General features: G+C 35.0%; 1 protein-coding gene and 1 non-coding gene across 2 annotated transcripts; one reads left to right on the top strand and one right to left on the bottom strand.

The window, feature by feature from the left end:
* Window positions 1-153: 153 nt before the first annotated feature.
* On the top strand, window positions 154-21772 carry LOC137389587 (hyccin 2-like). Its single transcript, XM_068075638.1, has 13 exons — window positions 154-237; window positions 2860-2948; window positions 3470-3577; window positions 9354-9488; window positions 15297-15341; window positions 16164-16247; window positions 16634-16752; window positions 17175-17270; window positions 18133-18279; window positions 18389-18476; window positions 19176-19335; window positions 20088-20257; window positions 21258-21772. Exons 2-13 carry the CDS (start codon window positions 2895-2897, stop codon window positions 21531-21533), a joined length of 1482 nt encoding a protein of 493 aa, XP_067931739.1. The 5' UTR covers window positions 154-237; window positions 2860-2894; the 3' UTR covers window positions 21534-21772.
* LOC137392324 (U5 spliceosomal RNA) lies at window positions 794-911 on the bottom strand. The gene has a single exon (XR_010978227.1). It is a non-coding gene; the product is annotated as a U5 spliceosomal RNA (small nuclear RNA).

A 21772-nucleotide genomic window follows, 5' to 3' on the forward strand; every position in this document is an offset into this window, starting at 1 on the left:
CAGGGTACCGGAATAAGCTTTGCTTTTGATGCTAAAATAAGAAAGCTAATAATTTGTTTCAATACAATTGCCTATGGTCAGAATATAGAGAAATAAGCATCATCAATCGTGATAATACAAAATCGCGTTTTTGTATTTAGACCCACGCTTCATCGTTGCTGTTCCTTTTCATGTTCGTTAATTTTTATAATGCTCGTATTGATGATAAAAAATTTACAGGTCAACTTACAACCATATGTACGTTAAATAGTGTTATCTATATAATTGCCAATAGTCTTAAGTTGCAATGTTTTTGTTTACGATTTGCAAAGTGTTTTGGTACTTTTTCTCTGTTGTATATCATCATAAGTATGTAAATCATCGTCATATTCTTTAATAGTACAAACTAGAGCAAAACATAATTTGGGTGAATTAAATTAGAGCTGGTCTGATTGAGCTTAATTTGCACAGTGACAGATTGTTATTTCTAGTTATGTTATAGCTTTAAAATATTTGTAAAGTGTATGTATGATGTAATGAAGATTAAGACCTAGTGGTTTAGCAACAACAAAACATGAAAAACGTGTTTCTTTCTCTTCTTCTTTCGGACACACTAGAGCAGGAACAAGTGGTGCGCCTCATAAATTAAAGTCATTAGCCAGCATTTATCAGTAGTGTTTTACTATGTCACGACTATATGTTATAGCAGCATGTTAGAAGCATCGGTATGTTACGAGAGCAGTTAGCAAGCAATCTTTGATCTCAGTTGTTTGACAGTAAAAAGCTGTTATGGTACACTGATTTGTTATAAAATACCCTCTTACAGAGAGTGTCAAAATAAGTCTATAGACTCATTGTAATGTTCCTCTCCACGGAAATCTTTATTAAAAGGCGAAAGATTTATGCGTGGATATGAAGAGAAATCAGAGTGTCAAACTTCTCACATATACTATGGCGTATGTTATATTTTTTTTTGGTTTTTTATGTACAAGCTGTTAATTTCTATTCTAAGACGATCATCTCGAGATATACAAAGTGTACACATGCATACGTAATGTAATTACTATAAACACTCAACAATCACTAGATTTCGAAATCTTAAAAATTATGGGCACTTACTTACGATTCACAGTTTATTTCTAAGGATTGGAAGATGTAATAAAATAACTTTTGAATGTTTGCTAAAGTAAAAACAAGCAGAATCACGTCTTCTCTTTTTCAGTTACAAATGGATGGTAGCTGCAATACAAAGGCTCGTGATAAGTTTGCATTGCAAAATTTTAAAGACAATTAGCAATTTATGCACAGAAGTTAATTAATTTAACAAACAAAGATTTAGTTCAATCAATATAGCTTTTGGTTGTTCATGTACCTGTCCATCATTGTATAATTGAAGTTTATATATGTGCGTGTTTCAAAGTTGCAAGTTGCATAGTTTACATATATCTGCAATATGTCAGTAGTGAATAGGTATTCTCCAGCACCAATAAAGAGAAATTCAAAAGTTTGTTTTTACTGATTTGATGTTAGTAGTCATCTGTCAGTGCATGCGTTTTTGGCATGCACAGATGATTATTTGAACACTGATTATTTGGTAACAGCTGCATTGGATGTCTATTGGATAAACTCATCATGTCTTGCAGCTGTATTCTTTTTACAAACAAAAGCTAGTCTTTCTAGCTACATTCTATTTGTAACACATAACAACCCTTTATAAACAAAGTATAATCTTTATAATTAATTAAGGACTCTACAGCATTAGAATATGGAACAACATCAGCATAGTCATTATTTGGGTTAGTGATGGGAATAAGGAATAGTCTGATGTTTGGATATTACATGTAAGATACCATCTTAGGCTACCCGTATCAGTCTCAGTGAAAATTGGTTTTGAAAAATTCTTTTTATTCATATAAGTCAATTGCATTCTTCACATTATTCAGTTGGTATGTGTTTAAGAACCTTATGTTTGGGATGTGCTTGTTCTCATAGATATATGCGTCTTAAATGCTGAGCATACTAGAGGGTACCAAAATAGTGCTTCACATGAATGATATTTTGGTAGTTAGGAGAGATTCAGGTACACTGCTAGTAGATCAACGCCATCCAACGTAAAATCTTAAGCTGTTGTTAAAAAAGAAGCACTAAAAGCGGCCTGAGCGTGTAAAAGATTTCAAAATAACTGCTTTTACTGAAAGATTTAGTTGTGCAATCAGAACATAAACCACCGATCTTATTCTTTGACGATAAATTTTTGCTTACTATGTCCCAAGGATTACCTTATATTCATTAAATTGACGCTAATAATTTACAAGCTCTACATAATTCATACATTAGGGACACAGATTAACATCAATGGTTTACCATCTGTTTGGTGGTAAAAGTTATCAAATTGTACTCAAGTCAATTCAAGTTTTTAATTTAAATGGTTGGAAAAAATAAACCAAATTTCTAAAACAGTAATCGGTAAACATGAGGTTACTTAACACAGTTAGGTTTGCTAATATGAATAAGCCTTACTTCTTGTCGATGTGGAAAGTTGCATGCAATACAGGATCGATTTTCAAAGGAGTGGGTTCTGATCCAACCCGACACATAAAAGATCGCATTAACAAATTAAATATAAAAATGAAATCTTTATGGCTTGTCTATAAAGATAATATAAAGCTAAAATGAAAATTGCTAAAAGATACAACTTTCTGATAATTATATTTAAAAACCGGGTAAAATTGGTTGGGATAAATTGTTCATTCAAAGATAAACATAATATAATGACATTAACACAATTGTAACCGTTTCTTAATTATACTTTGGCCGTTCTCACTGTAATATATAGTATGTATAATGTAGTTGCAGGGAGTAATCTGGTATAATTTCTAGAGTTATCCAAGAATGCACAGCTTTTACTGAAAACCATGGAAGACGCACCAGATGGCACACTTGCAAAAAGCTGGTTGGAGCTTTGTTCTGTATGTATACAAACTCGTAGAGGAGATATGTGTTTAAGTTGTATAAAATAGGTTTTTTCTGAGTGCCAAGCAATTGGCATACATTTGTTTCTTCAGTTATTTGGAAGGTAGATGCAGAGTAATCACACCCAACTGTTTGATTAACAACAAAATCTAAACACCTACACATATTTTCTAAATACTCGTTGGGTGGTGATCATCAAAAGCTACCTATAAACAATTTTGTATTTATACTCGGTAGCAAAATGTACAACAATCGCTTTACATTTATTTTGCAGTACATTTATGCTATTGTAGTATGTACTTATCCAGCTTTGTCGAACATCGGTTATGTTGACTTCAATTATTAGTGAAAGTATACATGTTGGTTGGCGCTGTTGAATTATGTGCCGGAATATACATTTCTATTTATGAGGGCGGAACCTTTCTGGCGAGGTTCTGCCATTCGAAGTGCTTCAGACGAGAATTCTTATGGAATATTACATTGCTAAAATTTGGTGTAATTTGCATCTTGTTGGCAGAAAGTTCTCAATTTTGGAAAAGGAGCAGACAAGACGAACAAGTTGGATGAATTCATTGAGCTCTCCAGGTCACTTTTAGATATACTTGACAACGGACTTTCTGATGAGGTAGGGGCTGTTATTGATGTTGTGCTCTTGGTACGAATTATTTTCAACAATTTTATCTGCCAGCTACAGTGCACCCCTGCCATATGACCATAGTTCGTTCCGGTGTTAGCATCGTAAGGCGAAAATGTCGTATAGATGAGTATAGAAATTCAAAGTAATTATCTCATGCAAACAACCCCTTGTGAAAAACATCAAAAGTTTATATATATGTACTACACATATTAAAAACTAGAAATTCCCCTGTCATACAGCCCACGACCAAAGTAATAATGGAAAAAAGAAAGGGTACTGCTGCTTGTTGAAAAAGTAGTTACAAAAGGTCAGAATTCTACAAAAGTAGAATTCTTTAGTTAGATGTTGTAGGCTTCGCCTACAACATCTACTAAAGAATTTTCTGAATCAGATGAGTTGTTGTTATTATTTTGAGTAGCGTGTTGTTGAACATTAGCATTTGATGTTGATGGTTGCTGTGAGGACCTTCTATTTCTCCTCCTCCGTAATAATTGGGAGACACGTGGACGGCCAATGCGACGTGGTGTTCTGGGAGGTTGTATGTTCATGGTAGTTGTCAAGTTGATTTGAAATGAAATTCAAAAGGTCAATTATGCAAAACAAAAGGTTGTATAAACATCAGACCTAATCTACTACTATTTCAAACTTATGTTTTACAACAATAAAATAAATATTAATTCAAGCTGTAGACCTAACCTACTGTACGTCATTTAACTAACAACAATAAAGAAATATGTTTATTGTTCTATATGTTTATTGCATATCTCTGAAATGCAATATTAAAAGTAAAACGGCAAGTTGCCGTGTAATATACAGTTTGAAAGTTGGTTGCGTTGTGAATGTAGAATGGTTTTGACAGCGATATGTAACAGAAAGCAAGCGTTAGCATTCACGCCTCTGGAAGTTTTATGCAAACTGAAGTGAAATAAAGAAATATTCTTGTCATAAAGGGGCATTGTAGTTCCGCCCTAGCTTGTAGATAAGATGTAAAGAAATCTGGCTAATGTTCTAGATAATTTTAAAAACCTTCGGTAGTTGGACAAAAACGTAGGCTGACAAACTGTGTACTACATTTTCGTACCTGTAAATCGGTCTACGCCTCAAACAGTCTACGTTAATTACACAAACCTTCGGCAATTAAACAATGCCATAGACTGGTGAGATGTCCACATTTTTCTCATAAAATGCTGGCGACTTAATATTTCTACTCTCTGTCACACGGCTTTATCAGCGTTTCATATGCCGGTCTTAATTTTAATTACGTTAGGCTTGTAAATTTTTTTTTTGATTTAAGGTCGAATTAATCTATCTATTTATGTATAATCCGATCAGATGGGTTAGTTTCAGGGTTTTGCGTTAACCTTTCAAAGACTTGGTAACATATTTAAAAAGGTTTATATGTGTCTTGTATCATTATTATATTTAAACGACTCTACACAAAAATGGTTAAATTTGTTGATGAGATTTCAGTACAAGGGTTTGCGACGGCCGTTAATGAATAATTTTCGGGAGTTGTGTGCACATGTGCATTTATCATAAATCTTCCAACCAATCGCTTCGCTCGTGTTTGGTCGTGGGATTAGTTACAAAATAATATGTTAAGCTTAGTAACTAAAGTTACCTACAGTAGCTTTTGTGTAATTAGTGGTTATGATCTGCAATAAAATGTAACATTACAGTGTACTATGAGCAGTACGTACCATAGGGAGTCCTTACCTTTGAGACAAAGGTATAACATAAACTTTGAATTTAATTTTAATGAATTTAGTTTACTAAACGCACACTTAAAGCTAAGTTATAGTACGTATTTTGCTAAACTAAACTATAATTTTGTCATCGTTTAAAATTTTATCATGTATCTGCTTCCAGTTTCGTTTTCACTATCTATATATGAGTCTCATAGTCTGTCATTCAATGTGTCCAGCTATAGCTATTAAAATCTAGGAATGAAAGACTCGCTTCATGCTGGATTTGATTTCGTAACCTTTCAGTTCACTTGGCGATAACCTAACCACTTAAGCTGCGTGAGATGCAATAAATTCATCAGGCGATATGAGTCATTATCTCGAGTAAAATACGCATAGCACTCTGCTTTAAAGGTTGACTTGCAACAAAGTTCACATTTCAGTTATTTGATATGAAAAGATTCACCATGTTTTACTCTGTTGTGTTGTAGGTGCAAAATATATGGAAAGGTGATTACAAGCTCTTAAAAGCTCAAAAACGAAAAGAAAATCGCAGCCACACGAGACCGCCGTAGTTTGGATTCTCTTTTCAAAACAGCTCAAATGTGATGTAGTTGTGAGAGATGGTTTCTGTTTACACTTTCATGCAACCTTATTCGTCGAAATATTTTCACAAATATACTTCACGCATTCAATAAAACCATGTCTATTGTTCTTACGCATCTGTTTTATCGTCATCGTAATGCTGTCACTTTTAGCAGTGATATCCTATAACTTACCGTAAAAATTCGTTTAATTTTTTAGCCTTAGTTTGAAGGAGTACATATCATTGTCTGATAATCATGACGAGCCTGTTGGTCACTTGTGATAATCGAAAAGTGCTGCAAAAATTATTTGCGAAGTATTGGGTCACATGATCAGATTACGACTTGCCAATTAGACCAAACCGAAAATAAAACTGTAAACTAGCGAGCATCTATATTTGATACGGGGTCTTTGATAAAACACGAAGTGTTTGTCATAAACTAGTTCTACGATAAGTTTTATATTGATCTTATTATTGGCCTTTCAATTCATGCGAGAACATCACATGACAAGACAATAACCAAGCTTCATGGTTATGTCATCGAAATAAAGAGATTCCAATCTACGGCGGCTTTTCGTTTTTGAGCTTTTAAGAGCTTTTAATCACATTTCCACATATTTGGCACCTTTAACACAACAGAGTAAGACATGGTGAATCTTTTGATACCAAATAACTGTAATGTGAATTTTATTGCAAGTCAACCTTTAAGTTATGTCACTAAAGCTTGCTCCCATGGTTTTTATTAGTAAGTTTAGCAATATGGATAGTAGCTTACTCAAATTAGTCATTGACAATGTGCCAAGCTAATGGCAAGTGTCAGGCAACTACATAATCTGCCATTGTTTATAAGCTGTTTTTTAATACCCGCGCAACGCATGGCAGTCGGATAGTAACCTATAAAGAACAACATTGAACTGAGAGAGAGAGCGAACATCATATCATTTTCAGGTGTTGTGGGAGGTATTTTGGTGAATAGTATATCAGCATTTTCATTATTCCAATGTATTCAGCACTCCAGCTGCCAAATTTGAATTTTTGAGAAAAAATTTTGTTGATGTTGTATGGCAAAAGAAATGTCGTACGGCAGGGGCGAAAACACATTGTGTTCCACATAGTGAGAAATGTCGTACGGCAGGGGCGAAAACACATTGTGTTCCACATAGTAAGGCAAAAAACTGTATAACAAGGGTAATCGCACTCGGGAGTGCACTGTATTTTGGCAACCTGATGGTTTTTCTGTACCTAAGTCTTAATGCTTAACCTTATATAAGTTGGCCGATTTCATATTTTATGTTACAAGCGCTGTTTGTACTAATCTGATTATCCATTTGAAATTGTTTTCTCTGTTAGATTTGTTTACTTCCGATAAAATTGAAAACATTTAAACTGGTTTTCTACAAAGTAAATACCCACACATTTTGTATGACTCGAAGCTTCATATTTTTCCTCAAGCATTGCTTATTTAGAGTTGTCTTTTCATGGTGCTTATCATTTTGGGTAAAAAGGTAGTTAGCTCTCCACTTTTATATAATTGTTTTAAGTCCATGTGATAGGTTTTTTTTATAGAATTATCTGTAGTAAATCTTTCACAATCTTTTTGTAGCACTAAGATGGCAGTCTGGCATTGACACATCATAATATTTTTCCAAAGTAGTTTAGGACGAAATTTGGGATATTCCACATTAAGGAGTAGCTGCTGAAATCATCATTACATGCTTGAATTTTCATCCTTTAAAATAGTGTTCATACACAAAATTGGGGTCATACTGGTTAGTCTAAGCTGTGGTATTAGCCTCCGGTTTGTCGAAGTTGTAACAATTTGCCTGCTTGCATATTTTTGTGGTAGTTCAAAATTTTGTTTATAAGTTTGGTATAACATACCAATATGTAACAATTTAGGCATGTAGGATAGGTAAAGATTTCTTTTAAAAGTTGAATTTACAGTTAGCTTCATGTAGCTAAAAAGTTGAACCTCTCAACAGGGCTAATCATTAAACCATTTTTTTGAAATCCTTACATCCGAAGGTGGAGAGGTAATGGCAGCTAGTTATCTTAGTCTGGATGCTCATCAATTTTTAGTTCTTGATATTGAGTAAAGAGACTCGTAACATAACATGCATTAACGAGTGTTTAGCAGGCCAAGCGGATGTCTATCAGGTACATAATATAAAGCATGTGTTGGATGAGCATTGAGTGCATGTCAACAGTCGCATTGAACAAATATAGCAGTGTGATTTCATCACCTGTCTGCTGAGCAAAAAAGTTGAACTTTTTGTCAGGAAGCAATCTGATGTGTAGGCATCTGAGGAAGACATATCTGGGAGGAGAAATAAAATTTTGTGCACTACAAAATCCTGAACTTATAATGCTTTAACAAATACCTCAAATAGCATGAACTCTGTTACATTTGTAAGTATTGATTGCGAAGAAGTATGCCTCGTGTGAAATAAGAGTTTGGGAGCTTACTGTGAGCTGTTCTCAACTTATTTAATGCAGGTTCTCACCTAGAATTTAGCATATAAAGTCTCCAATCAGTTAATTTTAGTTATTTTATTTCCTTGAAACTTCTCATCTAAGAATGACAATTCCACTTCAGTATTTACCTACAGAATCATTTTTTAATTCTTCCATCAACGTTTAGCCTGTAAAAGAATATACTATAGATGCCCTATGTCTGGAAGTATCACTCATAGAACATGAAGTATCGTCATAACCATAGCACTCATATCACATGAAGTATCATCATGACTATAAAAATCATATGACATGAAGTATCATCATGACTATAAAAATCATATGACATGAAGTATCATCATAACCATAGCACTCATATCACATGAAGTATCATCATAATCATAGCACTCGTATGACATGAAGTATCATCATAACCATAGCACTCATATGACATGAAGTATCATCATAACCATAGCACTCATATCACATGAAGTATCATCATAATCATAGCACTCATATGACATGAAGTATCATCATAATCATAGCACTCATATGACATGAAGTATCATCATAATCATAGCACTCATATGACATGAAGTATCATCATAACCATAGCACTCATATGACATGAAGTATCATCATAATCATAGCACTCATATGACATGAAGTATCATCATAATCATAGCACTCATATGACATGAAGTATCATCATAACCATAGCACTCATATCACATGAAGTATCATCATAATCATAGCACTCATATGACATGAAGTATCATCATAATCATAGCACTCATATGACATGAAGTATCATCATAACCATAGCACTCATATCACATGAAGTATCATCATAACCATAGCACTCATATGACATGAAGTATCATCATAATCATAGCACTCATATGACATGAAGTATCATCATAATCATAGCACTCATATGACATGAAGTATCATCATAACCATAGCACTCATATCACATGAAGTATCATTATAATCATAGCACTCATATCACATGATAAAATGTTTCACTCCTTTGTAGTGGATGAATGAGGTCTGTCAGCAGCTAGTGGCACTCTTTAGGAGCAAGACGAAAGTCCTATGTAGACTCGTCCTTGAGTTGATGCCTTCTCTGATTTGGTGTTATCTCTCGGCTGCCCAGTCTTCTAGATCAAAGGTGTGTATCTTTACCATAATTTCAATTATAATAAGAGCCATTTATGTCCGTCTGTTCGTGGTCACGCAAAGAGTGCTAGGAAAAAACATCATACATAGCACAGGAAATGCGACAGCACAGGAAGCGGGACAGCGCAGGAAACGGGACAGCGCAGGAAACGGGACAGCGCAGGAAACGGGACAGCGCAGGAAACGGGACAGCGCAGGAAACGGGACAGCGCAGGAAACGGGACAGCGCAGGAAACGGGACAGCGCAGGAAACGAGACAGCGCAGGAAATAGGACAGCGCAGGAAATGGGACAGCGCAGAAAATGGGACAGCACAGGAACCCACCATATTTAAGATTAATTGTGCGTATACTTATCACACATGACGATCTCACTTGGCCCATGAGACCGCCGGCGCAGTAGTGAATATAATTCCGTATGCGTGTATGAAATTGGGATATGTACTAACACTCTGGCGTCTGGCTGTTAGTTCCATCAAATGTCTCATTGTTTGTTTATATTTTTTATTGGCTCATGTGATGGTGGTATGATTTGCGTTGTGATGTTGAGAAAACTGCATTTATATAAGGTGATGTGGATTCAGCAGTTTTAAAAGTTCTTTTGTAAAATTAGGCCTCGGGCTGTTTTATTGACTGTGCCACCAATTTAGGCCAGCAACACATCTGCGTTAGAGCTAATTCACCAATAGTGGATACTGCTAGATTTTCGCCAATAACACCTTTCTCAGTTGTTTGTTTTACCCTATGACTATTTCATTCGCACGTATCGTAGTTGGCTAATGCTAGATTTCAAAACGGACGGAGTTCAAAACCATAGTCTGTTATTACTATTGCATGTTTTATAAAATATTTTACCTGTCAATACCAATAAAGTTTTGGCGCAAAAATCAATGAAGGCCATGAGCAGACAACTCTCAAGTTTCTACTTCACTATTTCATTTTCTTAGATCAATTACTGTAGCATAATCCTAAGTCTTTGTAGTGGCATCACATAACTGGTTTAAATGCCTTTTATAAATAGGAGAGTTGCATGCCAACTTCTGTATCAAATTTCTCAGGGTATCTGGCTGCACAAGCTACATGTATATTTCACTATCGTCTAGTGTCTACAGGCTTTATACTAACAGTATAAAGTCATAGGAGAGGACAAGCTATCACATATCAAAAGGCGACTGAAAAAGACACTAGATTCAGCTCAGAACAAGCTATCGACAACTTTACATTTATGTTATCCCACGACCGAACGCGCGTAGCGAATGTTTGAGAGTTTGTATGATAAATGCATGTGCACACAACTTACGAAAAATTTTCATCAACAACGTCGCAAACCCTTGCATCGAAATCTCATCAACAAATTTAACCATTTTTTTGTAGAGTCGTTGAAGTATAATAACGATACAAAACACATATAAACCTATTTGAATATATTACCAAGTCTTTGAAAAGTGTCGACATGTTCTTAAAACTTACCCATCTGAACGGATTATACACAAATAGACAGAATAATTTGCCCAAAAATCGCTATTAAAACTCGCTAAGCCGTACTTTTATCAAAGTTAAGACCGGCAATTGAAACGTCGAGCGACAGAGAATAGAACTATTAGGTCATTCGCATTTCACAAAAAAATACCGTGCACATTTCACCAGTCTATCGCATTGTCAAATTGTCGAAGGTTTCTGTAATTAACGTAGAAGTACAGAAATCGTTTCTTTTTTGCCGATTTCAAAGTAACTGACATTTTGGAAACTTCTGAGTACTTTGGTATTCTGACTGATGTCCAAAGCAGTGAAAGTAAAGGAAATGACGATAATATTTTTTCTAACGATTCTTATGAGATTATTACAATATTTAATTATAAGTTTGGATGACTATTGAAGTCTTATAGTCACACTAACAACATCGATGATGGGCAGTATGTTACTGTTATTATTTTTGCTAAATAGTTTTGTTAAATAGATTTTCTAAAAATCTATATAAATATCACAACTTCTTGATATTGTTAGCTATGACGTTTTGAATTGTAAACAAAATTGTGCATTGGTTTTCTATTATTACTGTATTACTATATAAATAATATTGTCTATTCTAATAATATCAGTGCATTTTACTTCTAATATTGGCCAATATTGCATTTCTCCTATTGCAGGGGAGAGATATAAACATATAATCTTTTCCCTTCATTATTGCTGTTTGTTGTAAATAATAACACCCACACCCAGTACATTACAGTTACCATTGCAGTTATCCTATTGCACTGCAGTGCCATTTGACTGCTAATATTGCATTTCTCAACCATCAGTACCCTTTCTTTTTTCCAATATCACTTTGGTCGTGGGCTGTATGACAGGGGAATTTCTAGTATATTATTTCACTATTCCAACATGCATATGTTGCACACTAGATGTCAGATCCTGCCTTTGTTCATCACTTACCTATTACACAAGGCCCTGCTTTATGTGTACGGCACACTCTTGCGTGCAAATATTCATTCTGATTAAAAAGTTCTGCATCTACACCAGCTCGTTTCGTCTATCTATAAGACATTCATTCTAGTTTTGAGGAAATGTTGTACAGCGATGCCATGTGCTGTCTTATTTTAGGTGACAACCTTCTGCTTTCGTTTACAGTTGCACGCATTGATTGAGCTCCGTAACAATAGGGTCAGTCTGTCTGTCCCATGTAGCATTTCCCTCGCCGCCATTAGCCGCCGAGCAACAATATGAACCCCTGTGCTCTAGTGTATCTGCTCTGCTTATGTCACATTCTAGATTTCAGGGATATCTGCACTCTGATAGCCTTAATCATAACCAATGCAGTCCATTGTGTGATATAATTAGTCACTGATCCTCTATAGGGATCATCTAGTCCCACACTGTAATCTCTTCTGCCCACTAGGATTGCTGCAGTTTTCAACATGAATCTTTTTATAGCTCACCTTTTCTTCATATACGAATACGTTGACTCGCTAGAAGGCACTATAGCAAGATTTTTTTTATAAATTCTGAGTTTATTCCGCCAGTGAACTTCGACAGCAGTCTCTGCCGATTTTCATTAGACATGGTGTATTTGCTGCTGTGGGTTACGTACAAGATTAAACCTTCAAAATATGGTTCAAGTTCAACTATCCAAACCTTTTTATGTTTGAAAGCTGATTAGGTAATCCCTCTAAATATCTTTCTCCCTCTCTTTCTTTTGGGATAATTCTTATGACCAATTTAGGTCTGAGGAAATTAAATATTACTGAGAAGCTCTCTATTCAGAAGGAAACAAAGATGCTGAGATACTGACATGGTTGAGAATTGGGATTAAGCATTTTGAAGTATGACGTACCCAAATCATAGTCTTTGTAGTGTGTCTAATATTAGACCTCTTGTGTTGAAAGATTTATTGAGGGTTAGATATTATAGTCAGCATTGAGTTCCTAAAAAATATCTTGTTTATGTTAGTGATGTCCTTATCTTTTCTCTCTTCTCGAGATCGTTATGGGCCACTGTCTTTTCTTTTCTGCATTTTCACCGAGATGCTATCATATTTTTTGCTTACGCTTCTACCGATTTCATTGGTATAAGCAGTCACAAGGTTTATCATTAAAATGCTGCTAAATGTAGATTGATGTTTCTAGTTAGCATTGTCTATTTGCTTGTTGGTTGTTTTTTAGTCACATATTTATAGCTATGACAGTGTGTTATATGACTCTGGTTGGTCAGTCCTTATGAACACATGTTTAGAGTTGCTTGGTCATGATTCTGTGTAGAGGTACACAGCTGTTCCACGATAAGCTAAACTATGAGCTGAACCAGAGGAGGCCTGTTCAACAGATAATGTTTTTGTCGTACCTCCAACCTTTACACTTTCATTCTCAAAGCGTCTCTATTCATGATAGAGCTACTTCAAGTCAGATAAATTTGATAATACTCCAATTTCAACGGAGTAATTTAATTTGATTATCTGTGTTTCACTTTTCGATTTGTGATTGGCCAAATTCGTTGCTGAGTGGGCGGGCACTGCATGCGCTTAACCGGAGTATTTCTGTAAAAGCAATATAATAATTACTTGTAGTGGTCAGTTAGTAGTCATTTTGGCTTTGTCAGTTGTGAGTGTTGCTTTTATTCTCAGTTGGATACTTCTGCTTTTCTAGGTTCGTATTATACTGGGAGACTGCTTTTCTTTAGGTTCAATATTGTTCTATCTCTCCCGTTTTAAAAGGAAATCATTTGTATCCAGTTTAAATTCGATGCTATAATTCAGTTGCAGTTCTTCAACTCGAGAAACTTGGTCTATTAGCCTGTATCTCAAGTATATTAAAACCTTTTTCACAATAGGAGTGTTTCCATTATTGGTTTTTGTTTCTGAAGAAATATGTATGCATGCTTTGACTATCTAGGCAGTTAACTCTTGAAAACGTTTGAAGGCTATTTTATATTTTACTGCTGTAACCAGTTTGTAGTTTCTATATTATGACACACCTTGAATATTCCCTCTGTGGATCTGGTACCTTGGATATTTCTTTTCGTATAAACACCTGTTATAACTAACATCTTTGGTTGAACATAATTTGGCGTCTACTCTATGCTTTGCAATCATCTCATCAAGGGCATTATTTGACCGTTTGATTAATTGATTTGGTTGATTGTTTGGAATTACTTTCCTCTGCCTATTCGCCATGTTATAGTATTGGTAATATGTGACCAAGTCACCCGGTAGATCTCGTACATTTATATTTAACAAATTCACTTTTTCTTCGGTTAATATCAGCATATGTCTGCCAGTCTGAACATGAGTATCTCAGGTGTGATTGTATCACTTGTTTGTTCGTGTCAGACTAAATAGATACTAGCTTTTACCATCATTTTGCATACATTGTTTGTTTTAAGCTGTTGCTCATATCTCAGCTAGCTACAGATACCACTACCTACAGCTATCTGTTTTTCTATCTGTTGTTCATACAAGAATTAAATGATAAATTAGACATTGTTAAAGGATATTCCTATAAAAATAGGAATATGCTTTGGCAAACGTCTAATTTTATCATTTAATTCTTGTTTGCATATACGAGCTATGGTCAGATTTTATTTACTAGCCAATTCCAGCAACTCACTCTGTTTCTAGTCAGGGTTCACCTTCCCTCCTCCACCTTGTATATATTTGTCATGCGAACATTTTTCAGATGGCATATTTGCTCTTTGATATCACCTAAAAGAAATTTGAAACACTCCGTGTAGGAATTTTCTGTAATGAAATAACAAAGAATATCACATATTGTCAAGCTGGCTTTGATTATGGGTCAGCCATATGCACAGCAGTTACATGGTCGCAGCACGCTGGGCCTCTCTCCCACCGTTCAGTCATAGTAAATTAAAACATATGATTCTACTTGATTTTGAATATCCGAGTGTGAGTCGGTGCATTTTAACCGTGGAACAATTGCCCTTGTCTAATCACTCCAAAGGACCGGAGAGAAAGGGTGCTTTGATTTACGCTCTCTCATGGCTAATGCGATTCTCCTAAATTGCTAGTTTAACGACATGCACCTTTTTCTAGGTTTGCTCAGCTTTTTGATCGTTTACAGAATTGCATGCTGGTGATGTAGCACCTTGTTGAATAGTTTGATTTATTCAGCAGTATATATTATATTTTGTGTTTTGATATAATATATTTATTTATATTGCAGGTCCATCAGTGTCTACTAACTTCTTTTTTTTTTCAAGGTTTTTTTTTAATGGTAATTGTGGCTTGCACATCTACAATTAATGTGAATGCCTTAAGTCTGAGTTGAGTGTTTATTTTGTTTGTATTTGCAGTCTCTGAGTGGACTAGAAGCCTGTTTGCTAACCATCTATAACCTGGTGAGTTATCCCTATCACTGCACGTGCTCGTAACCCGCATGAGTTATCCTAGTGTGACACTTGTATGCTTGATGCTTATAGTGATCTTTCTTTTGTCTGATATACGGAAATGCCAAGTTTTTACCAATTCCTTAGGTTATTGTTAAAATGCATTCACGCTATATTGCCCATTATTAACATGCTTGGATATTATCAAAGTAATGCGTTTTTGTTTGTTTTATCATAATAATATTTTGGATGCATTTGCCTATCGATATTAATTTCAAAAATATAATATTGTTTGTTATACATGCATACTGTTAATAACTGCAATGCATGTGCAAATACCGGTATGGTCTGTAGCAAAAAGAGCAGACAATTCCCTATTTGTTCTTAGCCACCTTTGAGTTTATGGCATGATGGCTTTGCGCCATGGCAGTGTTTAGAAATTTTGTCTGTCAGATCTTACCATCTAAGAATTCTAACAAAGCCATTAATATAAATAGAAATGGTATATTTTATAGTTTTTGTAAATTTCTCAATTCCCTACTTATACCTCTTATCTCCCTTTATAACACTAACCCTATTAGACTGTCATACAGTTTGGGATGATTACGGTGTCTCTATGTGACTAGAATAACAGGTGGCGATAAGTTGGTGAAATGGTGCTGATAGTTATCTAATGTTTATCAGCAGTTGTTACACTGACTCTTTGCTCTCCTGCCTCCCACTTCCTCTTCACACAATCTTCACGGACACTTTTCTTGCTTCTCTTCAGCTAATTCTCCTACCTCCACCTTTAACCCACAGCATTATTAGCTATTAACATCATTTCATTTCTAGACTTTAGCTTACGACAGTTCATCGGATAAGGAGACGCCATTTATTGCCATTCCATCACTTGGCCGAAGTTCAGTTTATCACGAGGTTGGTATAATCATAATACGCTGTTTTTTGTATATTGATCGCTTATCGCATTTCGGAGTTGGCATGCAAAAGAATTAGTTGGTGAGACAAGGTTTACGATGAAATAAGCTTTTCATCTGTTTATCTGCTTAATTGAAAAACTCTTAATTGAAGTTAGTTCATGAATTACAAGTAGTTGTTCTAAATTACGATTAATATGGGTTGTTATGATTACCTTTATATATTTCTGTCATAAAAATTTATAATTACTTGTGAATGATTCAACTGTACCAAACATAGCACCATTATAACTGTCATTTCATTTTTTCACTTTACTGCAGGTTATTTGTCACTCATCTTTGCCGACATTACTTTTTAGCTATTGTTTCTACATACCGCTATTACAGGTTGGCCACTTAGCCGGACTCGCACTCACTGAAAGCACTCTATCCAAATACGAGCCTGGTGAAAAGAGGCTGCCAATAGGGCCATTTCCTCTTGTCGAGAAACTCAATGCCAAAAACAGGTTAGTTTGTTCTATTTCATGGTTGACCCTGAGAGATGCTTTGTTTGCATAAAAAATAACATTTACACATTTTTCATTTAATAGCTCTACCTGTGACCTGTTCATTCACAGGTATTTCAATTCGCTATTAATTACGATATAAAAGAAAACCATTGTGCTGAATCCTAATGTGTGATTAATATTGAATGTTTCAATAAATTACATAAGCCAATTCTAAAAATAACTGTAGTCTGCTCTGTCTCAAGATTATTGATGGTCATAAGCATACAATTCTCAAGTTTCTAGTTCACTTATAAGTATTTTTAAGATAATTTATTATTGCATAAGTCTACACAGTCTACATGTCACATTAACATTAAACATCTCATTTAAATAGAGTGTTATATGCATCTGCATTCGATGTGGTGATCATAATTTTGCAGATTGCCTGTGCTGAGTCATATCATACGATGCTACTGCAAAGAGATCGGTTTACTCTCCAGTCGGTCACATCAGTCACTCTGCGCTCTTTCTATCAAGTACGTTTGTACGATGTAGCAGCCTCTCTTCATGGCCAACATTTTATGTTGGAAACTCAAATACTGTGCAGATAGCAGTGTTACTTACGATCAGGTGGTGCTCCAAGATATGATCAAAGGCTATCACATAGTTTTCTCCAATACTGACGACTTTTGGTTAGAGATTTTCATTGTAATTGGAATTTGAGATTTGGCATAGGAGTAGTTGTGGCTTCATGTCATTCCTAATAACATCTTCACGAGATTCACTGCAGAAACTTCAGCATGCCTACTACTGTATTTAGTTCATATGGCTATGAGCCTTCGCATTGGTAATGTGTTCTCTATTGTTTAGGAGTAAGGTTTTAAATAAAATGTTTCAGTTCAGTGCCATATCTGACCCTAAATCATTGTATTAGGGAGTTGTGCTCTATTGAACCGGATTAAAGTGATGTCAGTAACAAATCAACTTCAAAATATTTTATGTCTGCAGATTGTTTTTACACTCAGAGTACAGGATGAAATATTTTTACCAACAGTTCATTCAATCCAATTTACTGAATGATTGCTGCAGAGTGTTTTAATGCATACAGATTTGATTAGGTGGGTTTGCCAACTCCGTGATATCAGATAATTTTATATCTGACGTCTGCATAGTTTAGTACACTCTAATATGTCTGACTACTCACTTCCTGTGTCTGCTCAACAGACGGCTGCGTAATTTGTATCATTGAACACAGGTTTAAATTTCTTCAACTAATCAAAAACATTGCCATTGAAATACATTTCTCAATGAATACATTTGATGATTAAATGTGCAGCTATTTCTGTGATAATTGGTGGAATATTTGGATCTTTCATAAGATTTTGCTTATGCCCATAGGGTGTGCTGCACTGGTTTCAACACCTACCTCTCTAACAGACTTTTGCTCACCCCATCCGCAGAAAAGAATAGTCTCATATCGAGACCAAGAATCGTCATCAGCCCAGAATTTCTTTGCGAGGCGCTCCACGCCAACTATTACATAATGTAAGTCCAGCGAACATTTTTGCAAGTTACACAAGCACTTTATCCATACGCAGTTTTGTATTTGTTAAATGATTTCTCTGGAGATATGATTGTAAAACTTTCCTTACAGGTTCAATGGTCAGCCAGAGCTCGGGCTTGAGGCTCTCAACTGCATACATCAGCGAGCCAATTATGAACTTTACACCCAGGTTATTCTAGTAAGTGTTAAAATCAACATACCTGCTTCACTCCGTTGTAGCAACAAACATTGATAACTAGATGATGTTTGTAGCAAATCAGAATGACCCAACCACTTTGTCCCTATTGTCACTTGCGTTCCCTATTGCATGTTATATAGAAGGTTAGTGTTTGCTTAAAGGTGGCCCTGCTCAAGTATAAATACTTAACTTTGTAAAGGTAATCAAATAAACAGATACACCACCACGTCGAGTCACTATTTTGGCATCTGTTTTAAATGTTATCACAATAGTAACATCTGCCAAAGTAGATTTTGCATTATTTGGGAGTTCAAGGCTCGTTAAACATGTGATTGCTACTTTTAAATGCATTGGAGAATTTTTAAATGCCAAATAATTTAATCCACTGTCGTAACCTTGTTTAATACGCATAGGTAGTAATTCAAAATTTTTGTGTGGTTCAAACAATTAATTTTTTGATTCTGCGCTTTTCAGGATACCTATAATGGTTCAGAAATATGATATTGTTTTGACGCTGATTTTTTCAATACAAATTACCGTCATCATAGCTTGTTACCTCTTTGCCAGCTCAACTTTTAGATAACTTATATAATTATATAATAACTTCAATATAAGTACATGTATGGTTATATTTGGCATACTGTTGTTTTTTTCCTTTATTTATCTCCTGTTTGCTGCCATTTGTTAATCGCATTTCAGCTCTCAAATGCTATAAAGAATTCTCTGGAGCATAATCCAAGCGGTCAGCCCTATGACGGGCCCATGGGTGTCTCTATCACCATTACACCTGCTCACATCTTGAGTAGTCTAAACAAACGAGCCATCACCAATGCTTCATTCCGAACTCGCAAGCTTCCAGGTATAAGTCTACTGTACATGTTAACATTTATTATCATCTTACAATTTAATAACCACATTTAGATTGTTTTATTTGTTAAAAATAATATTTATCGTTGTACAGTCAAGTTCGTCTCGGACTCACCATAACATAAAATTTATATAAAGACTTCCGTTTTATACGTTGAAGTTGAACGCCTGAGGAAAATTAAAAATAAATCATGTAAAAAATACAAAAATAATTAAGTCAATCAGCTAAGCTAGTTTAAACTTATCTAGCGTAAGTTAGGAAAAATTGCACCACTAAATTTTGTCACATGCAAGTTTACTTATATTCAAGTGTCTCTAAGGTAATCTAACAATAAAGGCCTAGTACTCTACTGATTATAAATTTATTAATTTAGTTTTTTACTTATAACTTAAATTTAGTTTTTCATAATTTATAGAATGTATTGGTTTTCATGTTGTTCTATTACGTGCTGTATTTATTAACGAGCTGATGGGTTTTTGGGCTTTATGGAAAAAAGTACACAAATTAATGTGTATTCTTGTAAGAACATTCTTGTCTAACACGTGTCGGTTGTAACATACAAAGACAACCGCAGAATGAATGAATGTTATGAATCTAGAGGTTTGACTGTGTAGCGATTTTTCTTTAAACCTCATCACATGAAATGAATCCATTGAAATAATTTTTAATAAATAGTGCTGTTTAAAATTGTTCGACTTTTATAACATGAAAGCTTCATTTGGAAACATCTTTATTATATATAGATGATATTACTCCTGAGGGTGATGGGGAATTTCCTAGTGATACTGAAGTGGAAAGCAAGACCATTTCTGCTGGTGCTGAAAGACAAGGGAAACTTCTTGGTGGAATTAGAATCGGCACCAATCCTCTAAAATCAGCTTTGAAACGAGTGACTTTGAAGAAAAGTACAGAGGTATATATATATATCACTTTCACAACTATAGACTGGGGTCATAGAACTTTTGCCATTTTTAGTGCATATATTTATTTTTTCTAATATTTGTGTAAACTATCATACGTGTCTCGGCCTGTAGTCTTGAAGCTCAAGTAATGTCTTGGGATGCGAGCCGAGACTGAGCTCGTATGTCAATTCACTTGTATCTCAAACCAAATCATCATAGGTATATAAAATAACTAAGTACAAATTAATCTGTTCCATCTGAAACACACCTGAAAAAAGGAATATTACAATGGAAAAACATGATTTTAGTTGCTCCAATTGACCATCTATGCTCACAAAGTAACAAATACCTGTCAGCGGTTATTATCTAGAATAAAATGTGACATTATGTACTTATGTACATTATGTATTAGTATTGTGTGGAGTTCTTAGTTCGGTATGCTACACCTTTGTGACATCATGTAATAAACTTTAAGATTACCTTAAATGAACTTAGCACATTATACACACACTTGAAAATAAATTTCTACATTACACTAAACTTCATCCTAATTCAATTTTCACTCTTTACATTTCTTCTGCCTTCTCTTTTTGACTTTCTCTCACCTTCACTTTTAGCCGGCCTTCATATAACTGATGGATATAAAAGATCGAGCAATGCTGTATTAATTTAGTGGCTGCATATATAACCATCTCGTGTGCTCATATCTCGAGGCAAAAAATTTGCTCAACATTTTTCTTGCATCTCAAATTGCTCGTGTGTCAGGACACTCGCATCTCAAAGTATTACTGTATATGTGATTCTACCACATATATATAAGTGGTTGATACAAATTGATGAATCTGTCCAGGGCTAGAAAGATATGAGTCATCAAGCCTTTGCAAGCATGAGTTGTACATTTTTTGTATGTACATGTAGCTATGTTCAAAGACCTCAGTTTTAGTTGCTCAGAAGCTGTTCTCAAAATGTGTTTTCACCCAAAATATGCATGCCTTTTTTCACAATTTTTAGCATAAAGACGCAAATCCAAGTCCGTCCAAAGGTGAGAAAAATGGAGACAAGTTTGACAGCCCAACTAAACTTGTCAAACAACTGTCAATAGGGAAGGAAAGGCTAGGCAATAACCATGAGATGGCATCACTTATGGCAGGCCAGTCAGAAGAGGAGTTTGATGATATTGCCAATGGCCATACAGCTCAGATCGAGTCCTTTCACACAGTAGTCGACCATGAAAACATTGACATTGTCATTGATCCCCCGGAAGAGACGGAGAATTCAAAACTATAGGCATTTGAATGGCTTCTGATAAGCAGTAATTTTCACAATTCCCATCTGCGCTCTTATGTCCTGCGTTTAACCTCTGCCGCAGAGACCTTTGGTATGCATCTTTTGTGATGTTACTTGTCAATGATATATTTTTATGCATTTTTTATCGGTGTATTTATTTCTTGGTTGAACTTTCATGTAGTGGTTAAATTTTATATTCAAATATTGTAAATCAGAAGAATACAGTATTTTGATAACTG

The sequence above is a fragment of the Watersipora subatra genome, chromosome 3 (assembly GCF_963576615.1).
Source record: "Watersipora subatra chromosome 3, tzWatSuba1.1, whole genome shotgun sequence".
Classification (NCBI taxonomy): Eukaryota; Metazoa; Bryozoa; class Gymnolaemata; order Cheilostomatida; family Watersiporidae; genus Watersipora; species Watersipora subatra.